The sequence below is a fragment of the Microchirus variegatus genome (genome assembly GCF_963457635.1).
Source record: "Microchirus variegatus genome assembly, chromosome: 13".
In the NCBI taxonomy this organism is placed as follows: domain Eukaryota; kingdom Metazoa; phylum Chordata; class Actinopteri; order Pleuronectiformes; family Soleidae; genus Microchirus; species Microchirus variegatus.
Genome location: NC_139814.1, coordinates 20,815,070 through 20,837,146, shown reverse-complemented (window position 1 = coordinate 20,837,146; position 22,077 = coordinate 20,815,070). Strand labels below are relative to the sequence as shown.

At 41.5% G+C, this 22,077-nt stretch overlaps 1 protein-coding gene across 1 annotated transcript in view; it reads right to left on the bottom strand.

Annotated features, from left to right (window-relative positions):
• The window catches only part of pkhd1l1.1 (PKHD1 like 1, tandem duplicate 1), a gene marked incomplete at both ends in the record, with an annotated part of 41,752 nt that overhangs the window by 7,163 nt on the left and 12,512 nt on the right, over window positions 1-22,077 (bottom strand). The window contains 34 exons of the mRNA XM_083899562.1: window positions 67-193; window positions 373-476; window positions 933-1,106; window positions 1,217-1,346; window positions 1,858-1,976; window positions 2,160-2,289; window positions 2,902-3,062; window positions 3,195-3,283; window positions 3,621-3,792; window positions 4,123-4,282; window positions 4,363-4,514; window positions 4,942-5,133; window positions 6,208-7,234; window positions 7,771-7,907; window positions 8,204-8,445; window positions 9,316-9,445; window positions 10,578-10,787; window positions 11,093-11,249; window positions 11,351-11,507; window positions 12,495-12,669; window positions 13,265-13,414; window positions 13,947-14,198; window positions 14,356-15,328; window positions 15,411-15,607; window positions 15,873-16,046; window positions 16,169-16,354; window positions 16,795-16,899; window positions 17,624-17,766; window positions 18,316-18,508; window positions 19,234-19,366; window positions 20,331-20,452; window positions 20,555-20,719; window positions 20,812-20,919; window positions 21,905-22,010. Coding sequence (XP_083755688.1) covers window positions 67-193; window positions 373-476; window positions 933-1,106; window positions 1,217-1,346; window positions 1,858-1,976; window positions 2,160-2,289; window positions 2,902-3,062; window positions 3,195-3,283; window positions 3,621-3,792; window positions 4,123-4,282; window positions 4,363-4,514; window positions 4,942-5,133; window positions 6,208-7,234; window positions 7,771-7,907; window positions 8,204-8,445; window positions 9,316-9,445; window positions 10,578-10,787; window positions 11,093-11,249; window positions 11,351-11,507; window positions 12,495-12,669; window positions 13,265-13,414; window positions 13,947-14,198; window positions 14,356-15,328; window positions 15,411-15,607; window positions 15,873-16,046; window positions 16,169-16,354; window positions 16,795-16,899; window positions 17,624-17,766; window positions 18,316-18,508; window positions 19,234-19,366; window positions 20,331-20,452; window positions 20,555-20,719; window positions 20,812-20,919; window positions 21,905-22,010 — 6,952 coding nt within the window. The remainder of the gene's footprint in view (window positions 1-66; window positions 194-372; window positions 477-932; window positions 1,107-1,216; window positions 1,347-1,857; window positions 1,977-2,159; window positions 2,290-2,901; window positions 3,063-3,194; window positions 3,284-3,620; window positions 3,793-4,122; window positions 4,283-4,362; window positions 4,515-4,941; window positions 5,134-6,207; window positions 7,235-7,770; window positions 7,908-8,203; window positions 8,446-9,315; window positions 9,446-10,577; window positions 10,788-11,092; window positions 11,250-11,350; window positions 11,508-12,494; window positions 12,670-13,264; window positions 13,415-13,946; window positions 14,199-14,355; window positions 15,329-15,410; window positions 15,608-15,872; window positions 16,047-16,168; window positions 16,355-16,794; window positions 16,900-17,623; window positions 17,767-18,315; window positions 18,509-19,233; window positions 19,367-20,330; window positions 20,453-20,554; window positions 20,720-20,811; window positions 20,920-21,904; window positions 22,011-22,077) is intronic.

Sequence of the window (22,077 nt, the reverse complement as noted above, 5' to 3'; positions counted from 1 at the left end):
GACCCGGGGGAACCCCGCAAACAAAAGTGTTGTTTTTATTTTTTTTTAAAAACAGACGGTAATGACCTTCTCCCACAGTGCGGTGGATCACGTTGTCGTCAACGTTCATCTCGTCTGTCCCAAAGACTCCGATGGCTGAAGCGTAGCCGTCGTGGAAAGCGCAGCCCTGGATGTATGTTTCGTCGGAGGAAACCTGTGCACACACAAGGAAACAGTTTGTTTGGTTTTCTCTGACTCTTTAAAATCAACGCTAAGGAATAACACCTTGACACTGCACTGTTGAATTGTGGTTGTGGTTATGGTTAAGGTTAGGGATAAGGGTTTACTTAGTGTTTACAAATGAATGACAAACCCGTGTGTGTGTTACTCTACCTTGCCCAGGTTAAGGAAAGCCACAGAGTAGCGGGGATCATACGAGTCAGTCCAGCCTTCCTGACCAGTTTGGAAGAACTCCACATTCCTGATCTGAGCTTTGCCTTCAAGTAAAAACAAAGAAAATCATCAGTGATGTGTTTAAGAGCATGGGTGGAAAATGTTTAAACACTGAGTGAAGTGTTTATACAAATAATTATGCAACTGCTAGACAATACTCAGCATGATAAAAGATTGAAACTGAGCAGTAAGTGAATAACTAGCAATGAAAATCACAGGTGGAAACCTTCAAATGAATAAAGGGTGCGTTCCATTTAGCTTCCTAACAAGTGTGCTCTTTCTGCTGGGCAAATCTCACATATATTTAAAAAGGCCTTCTTTAATTTACATATATATGTTGATTCTTGTTTTAAGTATTTATTTTGAATTATAATTCTGCTTCTCTACTGCTTTCATTGTCCTGTGTTGTACTGTTTTACCTTTGTACTGCTTCATTTTTATACACTTTTAATTTGAATGCAAATTTCTCAAAAAAACAAAAACAGAAAACAGCTCCACACCTGTGTAATCCACTCCCTGCCAGGAGAAGGTGCCAACCAAGAGCCTGGCTCCAAACGACTCCGCTGTCATTCCCGTGTATCCCTCACCAATGATCTTGATGTTTCTGGTCAGGAGAGCGACGTCAGCGGCCAGAGTGTAAGAGCGCGACGTTCCTGAGACGCTGTGAGTGTCACCTGAGCAGAGGCGCGTGAAGAAAAGTCAGAATTTTTAGTATCTCACTCACTGATTGTAGAGTACGGACGCATGTGAAGAAACCTAGAAGTAAAAGAGATGTTAAGCTGACCGATGTGAGTGTGGGTCAGAGGTGAGTCCAGGGTCAGCGTGAGGCCGTCGTCGGAGACGGCGCTGATCTGACGTTTTTCTGTCTCATACGTGTTGTAGCTGGTCGTGGAGATGGCGATCTCATCTCCGGCCTGTTCTCACACACACACACACACACACACACACACACACACACACACACACACACACACACACACACACACACACACACACACACACACACACACACACACACACACACACACACACACAATCACACAAGTCAACAAAAACATTCATGTGACTATTATCTGATTTTTAAAGTTAAAGGCGCCATATGTAAGAATGTGGCCAAAACGGTTAATACATTCAAATTCAAAATACAGAAGTCTTTTAGGTTTTTGTTTTCTGACATAACTGGCAACCCGTGGTTGCTCGGCAGCTGAGACTCTACTGACTGCAATCATTGGTAGACGGTGGTAGGTGGCGCCACATGCCAAAACATGATTTCAAATTTTTTTTTTAATGCAAATATTTTGGCTGTACTATTGTTGTTGGTGAGTTCAGTTTGTTATATGAACATTATTTCTGGTCCTCTGTCACATATTAGGAGTATTTTATGGCCAGTTGCTTTAGATTTATTACGTAATGAAGAACTCAGACCTGCCAGTTGACGGATCGCGACATCGTCAGCGTGCTGGATTCAGCGGCGGCGGTGGCGCCGAGTTTGGTGTGGTAAACGCTGTGTGGTTGTCCGTACAGCTCCAGTGTACCGAACACACCTGTCGCACGACAAGAGAAACAACAACATCACAACAGAGTCAGCTGAGAAAAAAAAAATCACACATTTTTATTATTGACAGTTTAGTTTATATTACATAAGTGGAATAAAAAAATAAGCATGAGAGATCATAGTCATTGAGTTAACATTGTGTGTATGTCACATTAAAATGCTGTTTTCTTACCCAGGACTTTGGATCCCTGGTTGGGTCCGTTTGGCAGAGGCCAGTCTGGAGTGGAGTGGTTTCCGCTCAGTCTGATTTCAAGCTGACCTCTGAACGGAGCATCGGCCTCACCAGCAATCAGCCGTCCACCCTGAAAACAGCACACACACACACACACCATTTTGATGTACACGCTGTATCGGGCCGTGACACACACAGCACAGCCACACACTGGTTTTGCCTCTTTTGTAACAGTTTACTGAAACAGTTTTTAAAAACAAAGCCTTCTTTTTTTTTGTCCCTTCTAACGCATATGACATTAAATGTGTCATATCTAAAATACATGTCTATGACATACACTGTATGAAACAAATGATTACGTTCGTCACCTTAGGTACATAAAAGTGTCATCATTGAAACACATTATAAACTTATTTTTTGTTGTCTCCATGTCATAGTAACAACAAATCATGAATTTCATACTATGTATATATGTAAAAAAAATATATACATACATACACATACATACATATATATATATATATATATATATATATATATATATATATATATATATATATATATATATATATATATATATATATGTGTGTATGTATGTACATATATACATATATATATACACACACACATATATATATGTACATATATACATATATATATATACACATATATATATGTGCATATAAGATACATATATATAAGATTTTTCTTTTCTTTTTAGCACAAAAGCTTACACACTGACCTGGATGGAGATGTAGACAGCGTTGATCACCACAGAGTTGTAGCCGGACACAGAGCGAGCCACTCTGCTGGACGAGATGTTGGTGTCGGGGATCTCCAGAACTCCGTTGACCGTCAGCTTGTTGAGCATCGGAGTGCTTCCCTCCAAAACCACCCACGTCCCTGTGGTTTGACGGAAACACACGTACGTGTTACAGTTACGTTGAGAGGATGATGATGATGAATCTCAGGGAAGAAACTCATGAAGTACAAAAAAACAAACAAACAAACAAACTCAGATGTGTGAGCATTTACCTGCAGGGATGACCACATTGGCGCCATCTGTTGGTGCTGTGAAATTATTGTCAGCTGAATTTTCCCAGAAAGATGCATCAGACCAAACACTGGTGAGAAACACAAAGTGAAAATATTTAGGAATTTCAGGTTTTTAATATATTTTTTAATAATGATCAAAACAGCCTGCTTACAGCCATAATGCTGCTGTTTGAAGCTTTACTCGCACTGTGTGCTTCTTCGCAGACACAAAAAACGGATACTTGTTTATATGTAAACGTTGCATACTCTCCTTCTGATACAGTTCTTCCAGTTGCTTTTGGTGATTTCGTAACTGGCTAGTAGCTTTATTATTTCAAAAAGAAATATGTTGTATATGCCGATGTTCCACCTAACTGTATCACATTTAAGAAAAGAGGAAACTCCTCTCTAAAGGGTTAAACGTACATGTAGTCGTCTGGCCGTGTGTTTGGTAAGGGGGGCAGTGTGACTGGAGGGGGCTCAGTCGGTGCAATGCAGTCCAGGTAGAAGCAACGGTAGACGGCAAAGTCCACCTTGGTGTCACTTCTGGAGCGGTCAACGCTGTCACGGCGTCTCCGCATGCTCGTCTTCCCAGATACTGGAGGAACAAGTGGGGAAAAAACGTCAAGAGAATGAAGAAAATTCACCTTCAAAGGTACTGCAGAATCGTGGAAAATTCTAAAACACTTTTACTGCTCATTTAAGGCTTCAACTCAAGTTAATGCCAGTTTGGATGTAGAATATCTTGTAACTGTATCTGCTCATATTTTTTTCCCTCAAATGGAGCCAAAATCCAAGCTGCCTAGTCAATGTCATGAACAAATCTAGTTAACGTATCTTTACTAAGGCATACAACAAAATAATAAAAAAAGAAAGAAGCAGAAACTGGCATATGAGAACATCAAAACATTAAAACAGCGTGACTAACTGAGGTAGTAGAGGTTGTTGGAGCTTTCGTCGAAGTACCAGTCTCCGTTATTGTTCCCGCTGTAGGTCAGCGGTGTCGTTGAACCGTTCCTTCTATCGGTTATATAGAAACTGTCTGGACTCTGGGTGAAATTGTGGTTGATGATGATGTATTGATCGCTCTGCGGGGGGAAACACACGTGACGTCAGAGAGCTGTCGTGGTCGGTTACTGTGCTATCATGGGAGGGGATGTTCCTTTACCTTGAAGCCGTAGAATTTCGCTTTGTATGTGATGTTGGTGAGGTGGTCCATGTCCTCAAAGTACAAGGTGTACGTATGCTTGGAGGGCAACAGAGCCATCCAGCCAAGCTTGTGGGTCATTCTCTTCTTCAAGTATGGCACGGCACTGATCCCTGTAAATGAGTGAAGAAAAACAAAACATCAGTTTCAACTATGAAAAACAAACACACACACAAAAAGCAGATATGTACTGTTCCTGTAGTTTTATTTTGGTATTGACTTTGTGTTCTCATTCCAGATAACCTACTTCTTGTGGCCTGATTGTTAACCCCACCCTTATTGAATATACTGAATACAACCCCCTTTTCTTTGCAACTTTGTCTATATAGTTCCTTGATTGCGTTCAATCCCTGGAAGTTTATAGGAAATAAGGTTTGATATAACGTCTTTTAACAATTTCTTGAGGAGTTATTGTCTCAGTGACAGATCTTCAATAGCCCATTTTATAATTTATGTTCCTTATTTAGAGGAAAATAGACAATTTAGACATTTAGACATTTATCACAGTTTCTTCAACCACAAACAGAGGTGCTCTCATACCGTGTTGGTTTTTAAACATGGCGTCCTTGCCCGCCACAGAGACGGGAGTGGGCTGATTGAAAGACAAGCGATGGAATTCGACTGTTTGATCACACACGGCGCCAGGGAAACCAACACTCCACTCAGGACTCTGGGTGCAGTGAGCCGGGTCCATCAGGTCGCTCCAGGGCACAACTCTGTAGTTGGCATTTCCTGAAAACGATTAGACAAAAAGCAGGTAAATAAAGTGATGCATGCTTCACTCTTTCTACTTTATTGTTTTCATTTCAACGAGTGCAGCACACATTCACATTTCTAATCCAAACACTGGCACACAATGACGCCCCTGTTTGAAGCCTGTCAAGCGTCCCGTTGGACAGTTATGCAATTAACAGACAGACAGATGTTTCTTGCATTTATAGAGAGGTCCTAGGTCACATGAGAAGTGAAAATGGACATTGTTGTGGGCCTTTTGCATGCAGCACGTCTTTAGCAGCTGTTATGTAGCCTGGGTGAACTGAGACGCTGAGGTGACTAAAGTTGCATCATTCTCGATGAATTAATAGATTAAACTAAAAAAAAAGTAAATTGTCAAAACACCAACAACATACACTACCGTTCAAAAGTTTGGGGTCACTTAGAAATGTCCTTATTTTTTGAAGGAAAAGCACTTTTTTTCAATGAATATAACATTAAATGAATCAGAAACACTATACATTGTTAATGTGGTAAACGACTATTCTAGCTGCAAACGTCTGGTTTTTAATGGAATATGTACATAGGTGTATAGAGGCCCATTTCCAGTGTTCTAATGGTACATTGTGTTTGCTAATCGCGTTAGAAGGCTATTGGATGATTAGAAAACCCTTGAAAACCCCTGTACAATTATGTTAGCACAGCTGAAAACATCTTGTCAATGTCTTGACCATATTTTCTATTCATTTTGCAACTCTTTTGATGAATAAAAGTGTGACTTTTAATGGAAAACACAAAAAAAATTGTATACATGACCCCAAACTTTTGAACGGTCGTGTATTACCAGTGCCACTTTCCCCTTACCCATGCTTTGCTGATATATTCATGGATGGGTTAATCCTAAATTAAACATGGATTTGGTTAATGTCAGAGTAAACAAAGATCAGTTTGACCTTGTTCTTTGGCCCAGAGTATTAAAAAATGTACTGAAAATGCTCATCGCATTCAAAAAAGTTGAGATAATGTCATCTGCAGGTGTAGAACGGACGTGCACCCTCATGGGTTCATGTGCTGCGTGTATACAGAACATACCTGTGAGGGAGCCATCCAAGTCCACCAACTGCACCTCGTGCTCCCACCTGAACCCGGCCTTGTTTGGTGAGTTGAAATACTGGATGCCACTAAACTCTGCAGCCCAGCCACCACAGCGTTCCACACAGGTTCCGTCGATTGACGCGACCCCAATGGTTGCACAGGAGCGATCGAAGTTGACGAACGTGGTGTTGATGACGCTCATGCCGTCGTCTAATGGCAGGATGACACCTTTATTTGTGCAGAAGGAGCTTCCCAGCTGAAGCTCATCCACATTGCCCACAATGATGCTGTTGGACAGTGTCGCCCCTCCGTCCTCTCCAAACCCAGCCACAGCCCATGGCAAGATGCGCTTGCCTTCAACACCAGCTTTCTCATTGTTGGCCATGATAAATCCGTGAAACTGCACGGCGCCAACATCCACCCACTCTGCACCCTTCTCACAGTTCCAGGTGGTGAGGGTGTTAAAGACAGCAGGTTGAGGTGTTGAGGAGCGGCAGCCTCCACCCTGCATTGGAGTGTAGTGGACGAAGATCCAGAGGCCAAACCAACCCTGAGAGTGCACAGTGTTGTTGGCAAACTCTCCGAGGGGAACCCTCTTTTGACAGATGTCTGGGTCGTAGGATGGGCCGTCAGGATGCTCGTGCATGCGGTACCAGAAACCAAAGTGGGTGCCTCCTGCGGCGGCGTTGTGGCGAATGATGTTGTTGGGATTGGTGACCCAGTAGGCGGCGGGAGTAACGTCGTCGTTCAGCAAGCTGGTGCTTTGCTTGACAAACACGGCCAGGTTATACTGCAGGATGTTCCCGGTCTCAATGCCGTCCTCGATGAAGAAGGCCCCTCCCATGATGTCGTAGATGACGTTGTGCTCCACCAGTAGGTTGTGAGTGTTGTGGATGGTAACAGCCCTGTTGAACGTCTGATGGATTCCACAACCCCTCACGTACGACTTGTAGTCTATGTCTCCCATCAAGTGCCAGTGGATGGGGTAACGTCCCAGCCTGAAGGCCTGTCCTGCATGGAAGACCTGGGGCACAACAGCAACAAGACATAAAAGGTTATGATGTAGTAGGAAAATGAACAGGATATAGAAAGATTCAGAGCAATACAATCCTCTTTGAATATCAGTGTATACTACCGTTTAAAAGTTTGCGGTCACCTATACAATTTTTTTGTGTTTTCCATTAAAAGTCACACTTTTATTCATCAAAAGAGTTGCAAAATGAATAGAAAATATAGTCAAGTTATTGACAAGATTAGAAATAATGATTTTTTGCTTTCGATTTCTAATCATCCAATAGCTTTCTAACGTGATTAGCAAACACAATGTACCATTAGAACACTGGAAATGGGCCTCGATACACCTATGTATATATTCCATTGAAAACCAGACGTTTGCAGCTAGAATAGTCGTTTACCACATTAACAATGTATAGAGTGTATTTCTGATTCATTTAATGTTATTTTCATTGAAAATAAAATGCTTTTCCTTCAAAAATAAGGACATCTCTAAGTGACCCCAAACTTTTGAATGGTAGTGTATGAAAGTTTTGAACATTTCACCTCGACAAATTCCAGTCTGGCAATCGCCAGATTCTCACTAGGCCTGGGAGCGTGCATCATGATGGCAGCTCCGAACTGATCACTGCCCAGCTCCTCTCCAAACCGTCCTTGGAAACAGGTTTGGGTGGCAAATTCACCTAAAGCACAAAGAGAGAAGGATCTCATTGCTGTGTACTTTTTTCTAGTATAATATTCTAGTGTCAAATCACTGGTATAAGCCCACAGTACATGTATACTTCTTTGTACAGTACAGCATTCCCTCTGTAATGTTCTGTCCCTCTTCATTTGGTTTATTTGACATTGAAAATAAAGAGTAATAAGCATTCAACTAAGTAAAATGCCAATACAACATTTGCTACGTTGCTAGATTAATGATAACAATCCAAAATGAAATGAGAAAAAAGAGAAAATAGTCATTTTAGCAACGTATTACCTGTGTTGAAACCATCAGGGCATGCTTCGATCACGTCGTTCCACTCCATGTGCTGGGAACCGCGAAACAAGATGTTCCTGGTCAGGACGCCGACCTCAGCTCGGCCCTCAAACTGCGTCCCGTCCGGCAGAGTGACCGTCACCCCGAGATGGTCGTACTCGAGCGGCTCGTCCAGCGTAAGAGTCGTCCCGTCAGAGGACACAGAGACGATCCTCCTCTTCTCATTCTCTCTCTGACTGTGCCTGAAGAATCAAGAAACGAGGGATTACGTATCGCTGAAGAAGCCCAAAATCTCGTTTTTATTTCGGTTGAAAGTGAATCTGTGAATTTGATGTGAATAATTGCTGTGAGAAGCTTTGACGGCCCCTTTCTAGCATTAGAAAGTGTAAACCGGAACTATTGCCCATTACTGATGTGAGATTTGCCGATTTTTTTAATCTGCAGTTTAAAGGTGCATTATGTAATAAATCTAAAGCAACTGGCCATAAAATCCTCCTAATATGTCACAGAGGACCACGAATAATGTGCATATAACAAACTGAACTCACCAACAAAAATAGTACAACAAAAATATTTGCATTAAAAAATATATATTTCGCACCGCAAAGTTTGTTTATGTTTTGAAATTATGTTTTGGCATGACGGGCCATCTACCGCCGTCTACCAATCATAGCAGTCAGTAGAGTCTCAGTGGTTGAGCAGCCATGGGTTACGAAAGGAAACCTAAAAGACCTCGGTTTGAATGTCAAAAACGGCAAGATAAAGTTTGCGGCAAAGCGAGGGTCTATATAGGACATGCTTTGGTTTCACTCTAAGGTTTTCTCAGAAGTTGGCAGCCCTGGCGCCTTTAAGTAAATAATGTCTTATGTACTGGTTCATAGCAGGTATAATCCTGGTATACAAGACTTTTAAATTCAACTTTAATTGAATGAACTTCTATCTATTTAATATATACACACACACACACACACACACACATATATATATTTCATCTACTGGATGAAAACATCTGGATACGATGGAGTTGGATCCCAAATGCGCTTACTGCATTTTTGCATCGCATAATAAGAAATGTATTTATAAAAAGTCTGAATTCCAGATTCTGACCGTACCTGTCGCCCGTTGACGCGATGACAATCTCATCTCCGGTTTTCCAGGTCACCCCCTTCATCAGTGTGATTGAGCTGGAGCCTTCGGCCGCAGTCTGGGCCAGGTGGGTCCAAGTGACGGGAATAGGAATACCTGGAGAAACAGGTTGTAAACAATGACTTGCGCCTGAGGAGGGCAGGTGAAGTGTCACTAATTACGCCTCGCTTGAAGGACACATGCCTCAAATTACTCTGACAGCTCATTGTTCTGTGACATAAGGACATGTAATCTTAGGTTTTGTAAAAAAAACAACAAAAAAAACCAAACACATGTGGGTCATGACTACATTCATATGTCAAAGTGTTTAGAGTTAAAGGAGACATTACTGATAATAATTGATTTTATCGCAATAAAGCAACCTATAATACGCTGATGGTGGTACATTTCTGGGATAAAAATCTGTAATATTTCATACGCAGAAATGCTTGAAACTGTGATTTATAATTTAAAAACTTCTTGTTCCTCTTCAAAAATGTTCACCAAAATGTGTCTTTAACAATTATTGTTGTGTTGTCATGTTGTGAATAGCAATTATTTGAGTCGCGGGATCTCATGTCAAGGTTATATGATCAACTATGCGTTAATGTGGGAGCAGCAGTTGATGTTTTGTTATTGTTGGCTGAGGTAGAGCTGATTTTTTTAGCTCAACAAATAGCTCAAGTCTGTGTTGACTTTATCTTGACAAAAGAGAGAAAAACACCATGGGGCTTGAACGTCAACGACACAAGGACAAACAACCCATCACACGTCTCACATGTCATGCTTATCAAAGAATCCATAAAAGAAAAATAAATGTGCTGAACTACATCACTGACATTAAGAATTCCAGAGTTGGCTGCAAAAACTAACAAACTTAATCTCCTTGGTGCATAAACTTGATCTCTCTACATATTTTTATTGTAGAATAGAAAATGAAATGAATTCATGAACCCAACACTGAAATGTAAAATACTCCATTGAAGGACATTTAAATGATTACATATATGCAGTACTTGAAATGTAAATGTACTTAATTTAATTTACTTCTCAGTACAACGTGATCCTACTCTTGTATTTCTATTTTCAGAAGCAAGATCCAGCAGCATAACTTAGCATAAAGACTTAAAACTAAAGGAAACAGCTCACTTTAATAAGATCAAATCTCATTTGTTAATCTAACATTATGTTTCCGGAAAACAATGATTATTAAATTGTATGAATACTCTTTTTTTGTGTGTGTTCGTACCATGGAGGTCCAGCACTCCCTCTCTTACGCCCAGCGTCTTGGCTCCGTACACGGGAATTTCAGGTGAGCGCAGGTGTCCGTGGAGCGTGATGATGGCCTTGTGTTGGAAAGGTGCCCCCTCCTGGCCGATCTGGAGCCGCCCACCGTCTGTGATCAGGATGTTTTCTGCCTGAAGCTCGATGTCGGCTTCGTCAAAAATCAGCGTCCCTCCTGAACAGAAAGAAATCATTTAAAAAAGATGGGATTTGAACGGGAACATCGTCTGGTGATCACATATCCATCACCAAAAAAATTCTGATTGATTTGCTGCCAACAAATGGACAAACTTGCAATATAAAATTAAACAATCATAACTTTTTCAAAAACACATAAGAAGATTTTTAAAGCTGAATATGTGACCTATAAACACACACTACCAGGATGTCCATATAAGGAGTTGTGCATTATTCCCACAGCAATTTACCATGGATGCACCTGCGGCACAGATCTGTGCCTCACGAGCACTAATAAAGTACCTTGAATGAGGAGCATTTTCAGCACAGGCGTGTTTGTGTCCAGGAGGATGGTCTGGCCTGTGGTGATGACAGCGAACGAGCCCTTCTCAGGCGGAGACAGGCCGCCCCACGTGAACCAGGACGACCACACGTCAATGTAGAAGAAATCGGCGTCTTCCTAAAAAAAAACAAAAAAACAAAAAAAAATCATGTGAGAAACACAAAGCAGTGACGTACCTGATTTGTCCAGAAGGTCACGGGGGGGTCTCTGTCTCTCACCATCTTGGCGATGCCTTTGTCTCCGATGCTGACCCTGACTTTAGCTTCCTCTGACGGCCTGTGAGCGTTGGTCACGCAGACGACGTGTGTGTTGTTGGAGGACTCCACGTCACACACGGAGCCCGCGATGGTCACGCTCACGTCATTCACGTTTGTGCTGGAAGAAGACGTGGGGAAAAAAACACAAGTAATGAGTCAATGTCGCCAGATTCAAGACTTATTTATCTACTGTGATAACATATCAACGTAGTTTCAACTACAGTATACTTGTATAAAGTGAAATCCCAAAACACATACACATAGGTCATGGGAGATTTTTTTTTTGGGCGCCCAAAGAAATTAGCAAAACTTTTATTCAAGATTTCTGTGTATATATTTTAAATAACACATAAAAAGTGACGTTTGAATTCATTAACCAAACGTCCCTTGGAAATTACACTGGGCGTGACAGATATAGCTCTAAATTAGTCGCTACATTATGCACAAATAATGCAAATTGCATATAGAATATGAAATATTGCATAAATATATATACATATATATATATATATATATATATATATATATACACACACACATATATATGTATATATATATAACAAAGTCATTGTTGTGACAAATACATTAGCTGTTGACAGCTGCCTGACGTAAGAGTAAAAAAATCAGTTCTTATCCTTTTTACATTGAATATAAGTAATTTATGGTCATTTCATATAAAATAATGCATGATAATAACAATAATAGTCCTGTGATATATAAAAAAATATTATATTTAATAATTTAAGACATATTTAATGTCAATTGATTGATTAATATTAAGACTCAAGGTTATATATAATGTTATTTCATGTATTTATAAAAGTGTGAATATTTGTGCTCTTGTCATTGTGTTTGTTCTGCATTAAAACACCAAAGCACACTCACTCCTTGTATATTAATATAAACTTGGCAAAGAACGGGATTGTGATTCTTTCATTATTGTTTACGTTCGTGCCAAAAGAAACATGTTCTCATGTTAAAAACAAATGTCTTCTGCAATAAGAGTGATTGTGTTGTGTTGTAAGTGGAGAACGATAATCTGGGTGTGTCTCCGTATTGTGTCGTTTGTCCACCGTGGGCACCGTTTCCCTTTTCTGTACAGTACCTGAAACCCGAGCCGCTGATGGTGAGTCGTGTGCCTCCGGCGGTGCCTCCTCTGCGAGGAGACACCTCGGTGATGACCGGAGTCAGCAGGGATTTGTAGGTGAAGCCACTCGATATGTTGACGGCATTCAGCTGGTTGATAACGGCGACTGTGCAGCTCAGCTGCGCCTGGGTGTCTGACGGGAGACACGACCACACACACACAAAACAAAAGAGGGAGGAATTACAATGCATGAATAGAGATAATAACCAGTCTGAGCTTTTTTGTTTGTTTGTGACAGGTTATTGTCGTACTGGATGTGATGAGCTCGTCTGTCATCGGCTGCGGCTGATGATGACATTCCTACAAGTTAAAGTCTGTCATTGAACATGTTAAAGTTCATATTTAGGTCTGGGAACCAAAGAAAATATATGTATATATATATATATATATATATATATCACAAACCTGTAGGAACACATTCTTTCTTAATGGGCCCTTCAACCTTAAAGCTGTCATACGTGACGTTTAAAGAGAACGATTGTCTGTTAATTAACATCGTCAGATGTCACACAGAGCTCATTAAAGCATGTGAACTTTAACCCTTCGGGGTTCTCAGAAACATGCCAGGTGAAACGAATGTTCAAAAATAACTTTAGTTCTCTGAAACATGGGGTGGGAAGGCAGTGAGATACTAAAATAAACAAATGTAGAAGATTTTGTAGGCTCATATCTCAAGCTCTCACATCTTTCCTGGAGCATCCGTGTGAAATAAAATCGACTGCACTCACTGTTGTTGCGTGGAGACATGCAGTAGAGGTGCGTCGTCGTCGACGCCTCTCTGTCCACGTCACACTCCTCGTCGCACACGGTCACGGTGGACGTCTGTGGGTCGAAGCCTGAGCCCTGGACGGCGAGTCGAGCTCCGCCGCCGAAACTGCCTGAGAAGCAGATTAGAGGGGAGATTATAGATTAAATCCAGGGAATGTTTTTCTAAGATAAGCAACAATGGCAGACAGTATATATATTTGATGCCCCAAATATCTGGAACAAACTCCCGGAAAAGTGCAGTTTTAGACTCTTTTATTTTCCTTTCTATTACCTCTCTATAACTGTTTTTATTGTGCCTTTTATATTGCACTTACTTACACTAATGTTTTACTTTACTGCACTGCATCAAAACAGTTTGTATACTTCTTTATTCTACTTATATACTACAATATCTTTTGTTGATACTTGTGAAGTTGTGAAATTTCCCTTTGTAGGTTTTAAAACATGTGGCCCTTGTAGATTTCTAATAAAGCTACCTAACAGAGTAAAATCCCTTTTCCCCTCCCTTTATAAGGCTTGTAGCCTTGTACGTCGCTCCTCGGCCCTCAATTTATAAGTAGTCCACGGCATTTGGTGGAAGAAATTAACTTTTCTTCCTGGATGATATGTGGGAGTGTAAAATCAAAGTGCATCTCTGCTTACCCTCGTTGGGAAGCACGCTGCTGAGCGTCAGCTCGTACGTGTACGTGGCGCTGGACTGGGCGTAACCTTTGACGTGGTGATGCAGCATGACGCCGTAGGTCCCGCCCGGATTTTCTCCCACCGTGCATGTGACCTGTGTGTCAGAGACTGTGGGCGACAGCAGGCAGGGCACGTCGTTTATGGAGACGGAGACGAGCTGCGGGTCGGTGCCGAATCCTGAACCCGTGAGTGTGATCACTGAACCGCTGGGGCCTGTGGGTAATTAGAGCAGAGTGTGAGCACCAATTGAAAAAAAAGCAGTTTTACTTCAAAAATAAATGACCCCCAAAAAACGGGAAATGGGTGTGAATGTGGTACAACGAAAGTGATTTAAATAGTATGAACACATGAATGGGAGGATGATGTTTACCAGTGGTGGGGCTGACGGAGCTGATGATGGGAGTGTGCTCTGCAGAGTAGTTGAAGTAGAGAGCAGGATACGCCACAGAGAAAACCTGGATGTTGACCGCCGCCTGTCCCTCACTGTTCGGCGGCGTGTGACAGTGAAGACGAGCCGCCGTCATATTCTGAATCTCGCATTCTTTGCCGCCGACCATCACGCTGGTGTTTCCTGGAGCGAAGCCGTTTCCTGTGATGACGAGCGGGGTTCCTCCTGCCAGGCTGCCCACGCTGGGGGTCAGGGCGGCTTGGGGAGTGCTGGTCAGGGTGAGGGAACCGGACGCGAGGCCTTTGCTCCTCACGATCACCGTGACCGGGTGGTCGCCTGCAGGCAGAGCGGTTACCTGGACTGAGATGGTGTCGTTGGTGGAGGCGGTCACGTCCAGCTCGGTGCTGCTGGCAAACACTGCCGTGTCTTCCGCGCTGCTGCTGAAGCCTGTGCCGGAGATGGTCACAGTCGTGATGTCGCTGATGCTGTCTGGGGAAATGTTGGTGACGGTGGGAGTGACGGAGGACGAGTACTCGAAGGAGCAGCTGGAGCTACAGGAGCTTTGGATCTGGCCCTTGTGGAAGATGACGTTGCCGCTGTGCGGATGAGACGGAGCAGTGTCGCAGACGATGCTGGTGTAACTGACGGACAGGAGGGCACAGGACACGCTCGCTACCGTCACCTGTGTTTCAGAGAAGCCGGAGCCATGGATGGAGAGCCTGGTGTGGCCCGTGGTGCTGCCAATCTGGGGCGAGACCGAGTCGACGACGGGCAGAACGACAAAGCGGCGCTCAAGCTCGTTCGCCACGGCGATAACGGCGCTGCCCAGGTTGTTGATTTTGACGGTTACGGGGTGAGCGACGCCCACGGGAAGCTCACTGTCGGCGCCGAGGCGGCAGTAGATCTCGGTCATAGAACTGTTGATCACCTGGCAGGTCTGATCACCAACGGTCACCTGCGGGACACACAGAGGAACCGCGTAAGACAGTAACACACACTACAGCAGAGTTATGAGTATTTAACAAACCACCACTGACCTCCACAGCACAGGCAGTGTCACTGAGGCCGCTGCCCTGGATGTGGATGACCTGGTGATATGATCCCTGGTTGGGAGAGATGGAGTGAACTGTCGGGGTGGCGCAGGAGGAGGTGGTGAAAGAAAGACCACTTGAAGTTATGTTGCAATCTGGGGTCACAACACACCCTGGAGCTTCTCTGACAGTACGAGGTGAACCTGAAGACGAGACATTTGATGAGTGGACTTTATTTTGATATGGACCACAAATGGACTCTTTATGATCTAAAACAGCTATGCTAGTCAAACCCCAGTTTTCTGAAACATGAGTGATATGTTGCAATAGAACTTTGGCGACAGGAATTACATACTGGAGCTTTAATGTGATCTTTTCTTGTTTTCTCACGTGGTGTCTAAAACAAACGTTATTTTCAGAGTTTTAGATTGAGTGTGGGATTAAATCTGTCCACATCTGTACGTTTACCTCTCTTGCGTTGTATGGCTTCTACTCCTCCCACGCTGACGGACAGAGCGCCGCTCGTCGCTTCCCGCGATTTCACCTTCACGACTCCCTGCAGCGACTTGACGTTGTTATTATCTACGTAGCCGCTGCTGTAGTGGTAGACCCCAGGGGCAGTGAAGCGGTAGCTGAAGAACCCTGAGAAAATAAGTGTAGAACATCTGAGGGATGGAATAATCTCAGTTTTGGCTCTCTATGTGTTATATTGTTCTGTCCATGGTTAGTGTGTCAGTTTTTATTTTTTTATTTTTTTATTTTACCTTCACTTGTTCTCATGGTTCCACTGGTGAATGGTCCTCCTTCATATGTGACGCCACTTGGGGTGGAAACAGAGAAGACTCCGTAATTGAGGTCCTGGAAAGGCGGAGCCTCCCACTTCCACATCACCGTGTCTCCAACAAACGCTGTGAGCGAGACAGGACTCCATGCATACCCCAGTCCATAAGCTGGAACACACACATGTAAAATTAAAACTTATCTGTACATGTACAATTGTTACATTTATTACAATTACAATTATTGTTAAATAAAACAAATACAATACAGAAACATAAGACCTAATTACGGTGGCCCTGAAGTGCAAATCACCACCACAAACTAAGTGAAAACACAACATTAACTGAAACCACAAAACCATTAAGGTGTGGATTACTGTCTCAAAGGGCTGTGTGGTTTATTTTAATCATCCATGGTTTAAGACCAGGGTAATTTAACATGGCTTTGAGAACATTTCTGGATCAGTTTCAAGGTTCTGTCACAGGTGAGAGTTTTCTTCCCCACAGCAGTTTCTTGAAAACGTATATCCTCGCTCTGTTATGATCAGCATTTTTGCTTCTCGGATTTAGCTGCGACACCCAAATAAAAGGAGGTGAAATGTTAGACGTACTGTTGTGCGTCCCCTGGTTGGTGACGAAGTGGCTCTTCTCCTCTGACTGAAGCACACACTGCAGCTCGGTGGCCGAGGCCGTGTCCACGTCACACATGGTGCTTCCTGTCAACAAAGCAACACAGATCACAACGTCACAATGTTTCCCAGACTATTTATTTTAAACGTGACTAATGCTTTTATTTTGATAGTCCAGTGTTGATTCTATATTAGTAATCAATAGAGATGGAAAGTAATGCATTACATTTACTTGCGTTACTGTAATTGAGTAGGTTGTTTGTGTACTTCTTCATTTTTTTAATGGAATGATTTAGTGGTTTTAATGGAATGATGAGGACAGGTGAATAGTGGGGGCAGGTGAATTAGGAGGACAGGTGAATCATGAAGACAGGTGAATGGTGAGGACAGGTGAATAATGAGGACAGGTGAATGATAAAGACAGGTGAATAATGAGGACAGGTGAATGATAAAGACAGGTGAATAGTGAGGACAGGTGAGTGATAAAGACAGGTGAATAATGAGGACAGGTGAATGATAAAGACAGGTGAATAATGAGGACAGGTGAATGATAAAGACAGGTGAATAATGAGGACAGGTGAATGATAAAGACAGGTGAATAGTGAGGACAGGTGAGTGATAAGGACAGGTGAATCATGAAGACAGGTGAATCATGAAGACAGGCGAATAATGAGGACAGGTGAATGATGAAGACAGGTGAATAGTGAGGACAGGTGAATGGTATCGTGTTCCATTGTTTTCCCACTTATGTGGTACTAACACGTGTTGTGTCGTCCTTGTGTGTTTATGTGTGTGTGTGTGTGTTGCTCACCAACAGAGACTTTGATGTCCATTGTGTCGTTGCTGAAACCAGAGCCAGAAACAGTCATTCTGGTTCCTCCCATTAAAGAGCCAACCAGTGGAGACATGCTGTGGATCTCCAAGACGTATTCAATACTGGCATTCAGGCCGTCTCTATGCAACAAATAACAGAAAGAGAAACAAAAATTCAGTTGCAAATCATGAGTCATGAGAACGAATTCATGTTACAAATGGACTTTTGTGAATTAATCCTGTGCTACATTTCAATATAAATAACAGAGGATTTTTGTCTCAGTGTTTAAGTCTTTCAAAAATTAAGATTTACGAAAACTGTAGACTGGAAGTTGGACAAACTTAAATCAAAACACAACCCTCTTTGTAGAAGTAAATATTGTATTTAAGACATCACACTAATATTTCAACAATCTGATAATGTAACATAGATATTTATTAATATATCAACCACTGGGAACTGCAGAAATGGTTTTAAATGTTGTGAAAAAAGTGTCAATATAAATATATAAGAATCAAATATTGAATATATACTTAAATAAATGTGTAAATGAGTTCAAGCTGAATAAATAAATGTTCAATGTTCATTTGAACAAAACCCAACTCTTTAAACTGATTTTAATTTGATGTGAATTTTTGTGTGGGTGTGTGTGTGTGTTCTTTAGTATTTCCAAAGTGTGGGAACGTTACCTCATTTTGGTGTAGCCATTATTTCCAACCTGTACTTCCACCTTGTGCAGACCCGGTGGCAGCATGGGCAGGTGACAGGTGACGTCTGTCGACGTCCACTGCACAATCTCGCACTCTTCCCCGCCGACAAATACCATGGTGTCATTGGCGTCGACTCCCAGGTTTGATCCCTGCACGGTCAGAGCGCGTTCACCTGCGCGAAAAAAGACCAAAGACAAAGAAATACATCAAAAGATCAGATTATTCTCAAGTGGAAGATAATTGGCAGCTGTCACTTGACTGAATCTCTCGCTTTATTCTTTAAAAGAATGTGAGATTAGCAGCTTGCGTGGACACGAGACGCACGTTAATTATCTTCAGTCCTGAGGGGAAAAATGTTAAGGAGGTAAAACAGCGAAAAACAAAGGTTCTGACACTTTTTCTGCTCTCTGTGACATGTATATAAGTGGAGATATAGATATTATTTTTCAACAAAATGGTGTTTTGTTGTCGGAAAAAACATTTAACATTAGCCATGGATTTAAAAAAACAACAAATATTCTATTATTAAATATTATTTTCATAGATTTCACATTATGTGATGAAAAATAGCTTGTGTGTCACCAGTTTTCAGTGGACAGATGAGATTTCTACCGATTACAGCTACAACTAACGATTATTCTGATAATTTATTAATCTCTCTGATTAATCGAGTACTTGTTTGAGCCATAAAATGTCAGAAACTGTTGAATTTTATTTTACCAAAACCTTGAAATGATGATGTTCTCAAATGTTTTTATAATTTCTTTGTTATATGGAGCAAAAAAAAAACAACAACCCAAAAACCACATGATCACATCTTCCTCATTGAACTCAAGCTTTGGTTTAAATAAATTAAGTTTTAGTTAAGTTAAGTCATCAAATAAAGACTGGACTCACCGAACACTGTGGTGGTTTTAGGACTCAGGTTTGAGACCTGGGACGTGAGCGCCGCGTCGTAGGTGAAGCGGGCACTGGCTGTTTGAGTCATGTTTCCCATCATCACTGTCACCGTCTTGGATCCGGCAGCACTCTGACAGAAGTCAAACAAGAATTTCATCATTATATACACAGTATATATCACTGATTTTAAAAAAAGAAAAGAAAATATTTAAATCAGTGATTATAGAAGCTTATTTGAAGATGTAGTTCTTGACAACTTGTGCTCAAGTGAAGGCAAACAACAAAAACACGAATAAACCGCACACCTTGTATTGTGCTGAATTTAAACAGCAACATTTTTTACATCATTTAAGGGAGTTTCTTTGTCAAATGTTTAACTTAAAATTTTAAAGGCGCCATATGTAAGAATGTGGCCAAAAACGGTTACTACATTCAAATTCAAAATACCGATGTCTTTTAGGTTTCGTTTTCTGACGTAACTGGCAACCCGTGGTTGCTCTGCAGCTGAGACTCTACTGAATGCAATGATTGGTAGATGGTGGTAGGTGGAGCCACATGCCAAAACATGATTTCAAAACATAAACATGATTTGCAGTCTGCAATAGATTTTTTTTAATGCAAATATTTTGTCTGTACTGTTGTTGGTGAGTTCAGTTTGTTATATGAACATTATTCCTGAGGCTCTGTGACATATTAGAAGGATTTTATGGCCAGTTGCTTTAGAATTATTACATAATGCACCTTTAAATGTAAATGTTTGGGTCGAAAATTTTAAATGTTCAATCAAAAATGTTAAATCTAATCCTTTCAATATTAAATCGAAATATTTGAATCATAATGTTACACCGGTTCAAACTAAATATTAAAGGATATATAAGTCAAAGTGTGAAATGTTAAGGATAAACGTCAATGTTAATTGTTAAATCTAAATGTTACACCTACAGGTTAAATCAAAAATATTAAATGTTAAAACTAAATATTTGGAAAATAGGTAAATTAGCCACATGTCCGCTCAAGCCCCGCCCCCCTCTCCCCTCATGTCCGCCGCTCATAGATTGGTGTTGATAGATAAAACAGGCGTCATGATCACTTACTGCTGGCGTTCTGCATTTTATCCACGTGTCACTGGCGCTGACCACTGTGCACTCCTCATCGCCGACGTTAACCATGACGTACTGGTCAAAGCCGAACCCTTCCAGCATCATCAGCGTTCCGCCTGAGGTCAGAAGGTGACGGTTACAGTCGCCGTTTGTTTACAACAACATTTTAAAGACAGCTTTATGTTTGTTTATTTTGGACAGATTGAACAGTGACGTACCCGCCAAGCTTCCAGACAGCGGCGAGAACGAGGAAACGATGAGCTGGTAGGTGAAGTGGAGGACGTCGTCGTCCGCGTAGCGTGCGTTACCCAGAGAGGGGAAGTTCACGGACACAGGGAAGGTGCCGGCACTGGCTGGGCCCAGCCTGCACACCTGAGTGGTCGCTGAAAAAAACAGTCACAACGGTCACTTCCTTCCATTTCATTTTTTTTTTTATATCTTCTTCACTTTTAACAAACAATCTCTTTCCTTTTACCTGTGAATGATTCGACCTGGCACGGGGCCTTTCCCACCATGATGGTGGCATTTTCACTGCCGAAGTCAGTTCCAGTGACAGTGAGCAGCGTCTCGAGGCCATTCGATCCTAAACATAACAGCAATGTTACGTAATTAGATATGAGATGATGATATGATCCAGAACTGCTTCAATGTCAACACGAGAGTAAAAATAACTTTTAGATTTGTTTGCAAGTCTGTCACGATCCTCTTGTTGGGGGGGCGGGGTCATCAACGTCGCCGCCCAGTTGGGTGAAGGGTTTTTAAGTGACCACCAACTTTCCTCAAATGTGACAGAATTGCAAATTGGCTTTATTTTCTCTCAAATTCATAGGTTTTGTTTGACAATGAAGGAATTTTGCCTTGTGCAAATCTAATTCCATATTATGTATTTTTATATCTATAAAGGACTCACCTGTTCTCCTTTCCATTTGAGACACTGACATAAACTTTTATGTTTTTCTTTATTCATTTATTTGTTGCTTTTACATCTGTTTAATCAGAATCAGAATACTTTTAGAATCCCGGGGGAAATTGTTTTGTACAGCATGTTGGTCAACTGCTGTTGTTTTTGTGCTTTATGAATAAATTGGATTTTATATTTTAATTTTAATATAAAATTTTATTTAACCAGTTAAAGCAGACAATTGAGGAAAAAGTTAACCAAGATTATTTGTTTTAGGATTATTTAATACTGAAATGTAAAGTGCTTTAAATGATTGTGTTTGGCACTAGGGATGGACATTTGAATAACTGGTGGTGTTATTTGTCAAATATTTAAATACTTGAATATTCTTAAATTCAGCACATTAGCTAACAAGATGCATTCAAAGAACCTGGTAAATGTCATCACTTCTCCAAACACTACGTTCTTGCTGCCTCTGCCAGCTTGTGGGAACAGATGTACCACAATTTAGGAGTAAATGGAGTAGAAAAAAAGTTGTTTTTATAAACGCAATCATTGTTTTGTCTTTTTAATAACTATTTGGTACCAAAATCCCGCACTAAGTGACTGTAAAAATCAATAAATCCGCCAGTGTTGCCTTATGCCGAGTAATACTTAAGAAGGTCACCTTGAGACGGGCTGATTCCAGCCATAACCGGTGTCTTCTCAAAAGACCACGTATAGCTGCAGTCGCCCGTGCACTTGGAGGGAAAGCCATTGATGATAACCTCTACCTGCGAGGAACATAAGACGACACAAGACAGCGTGTGAAGCCTCGACAATAAACATTATCATGGAATA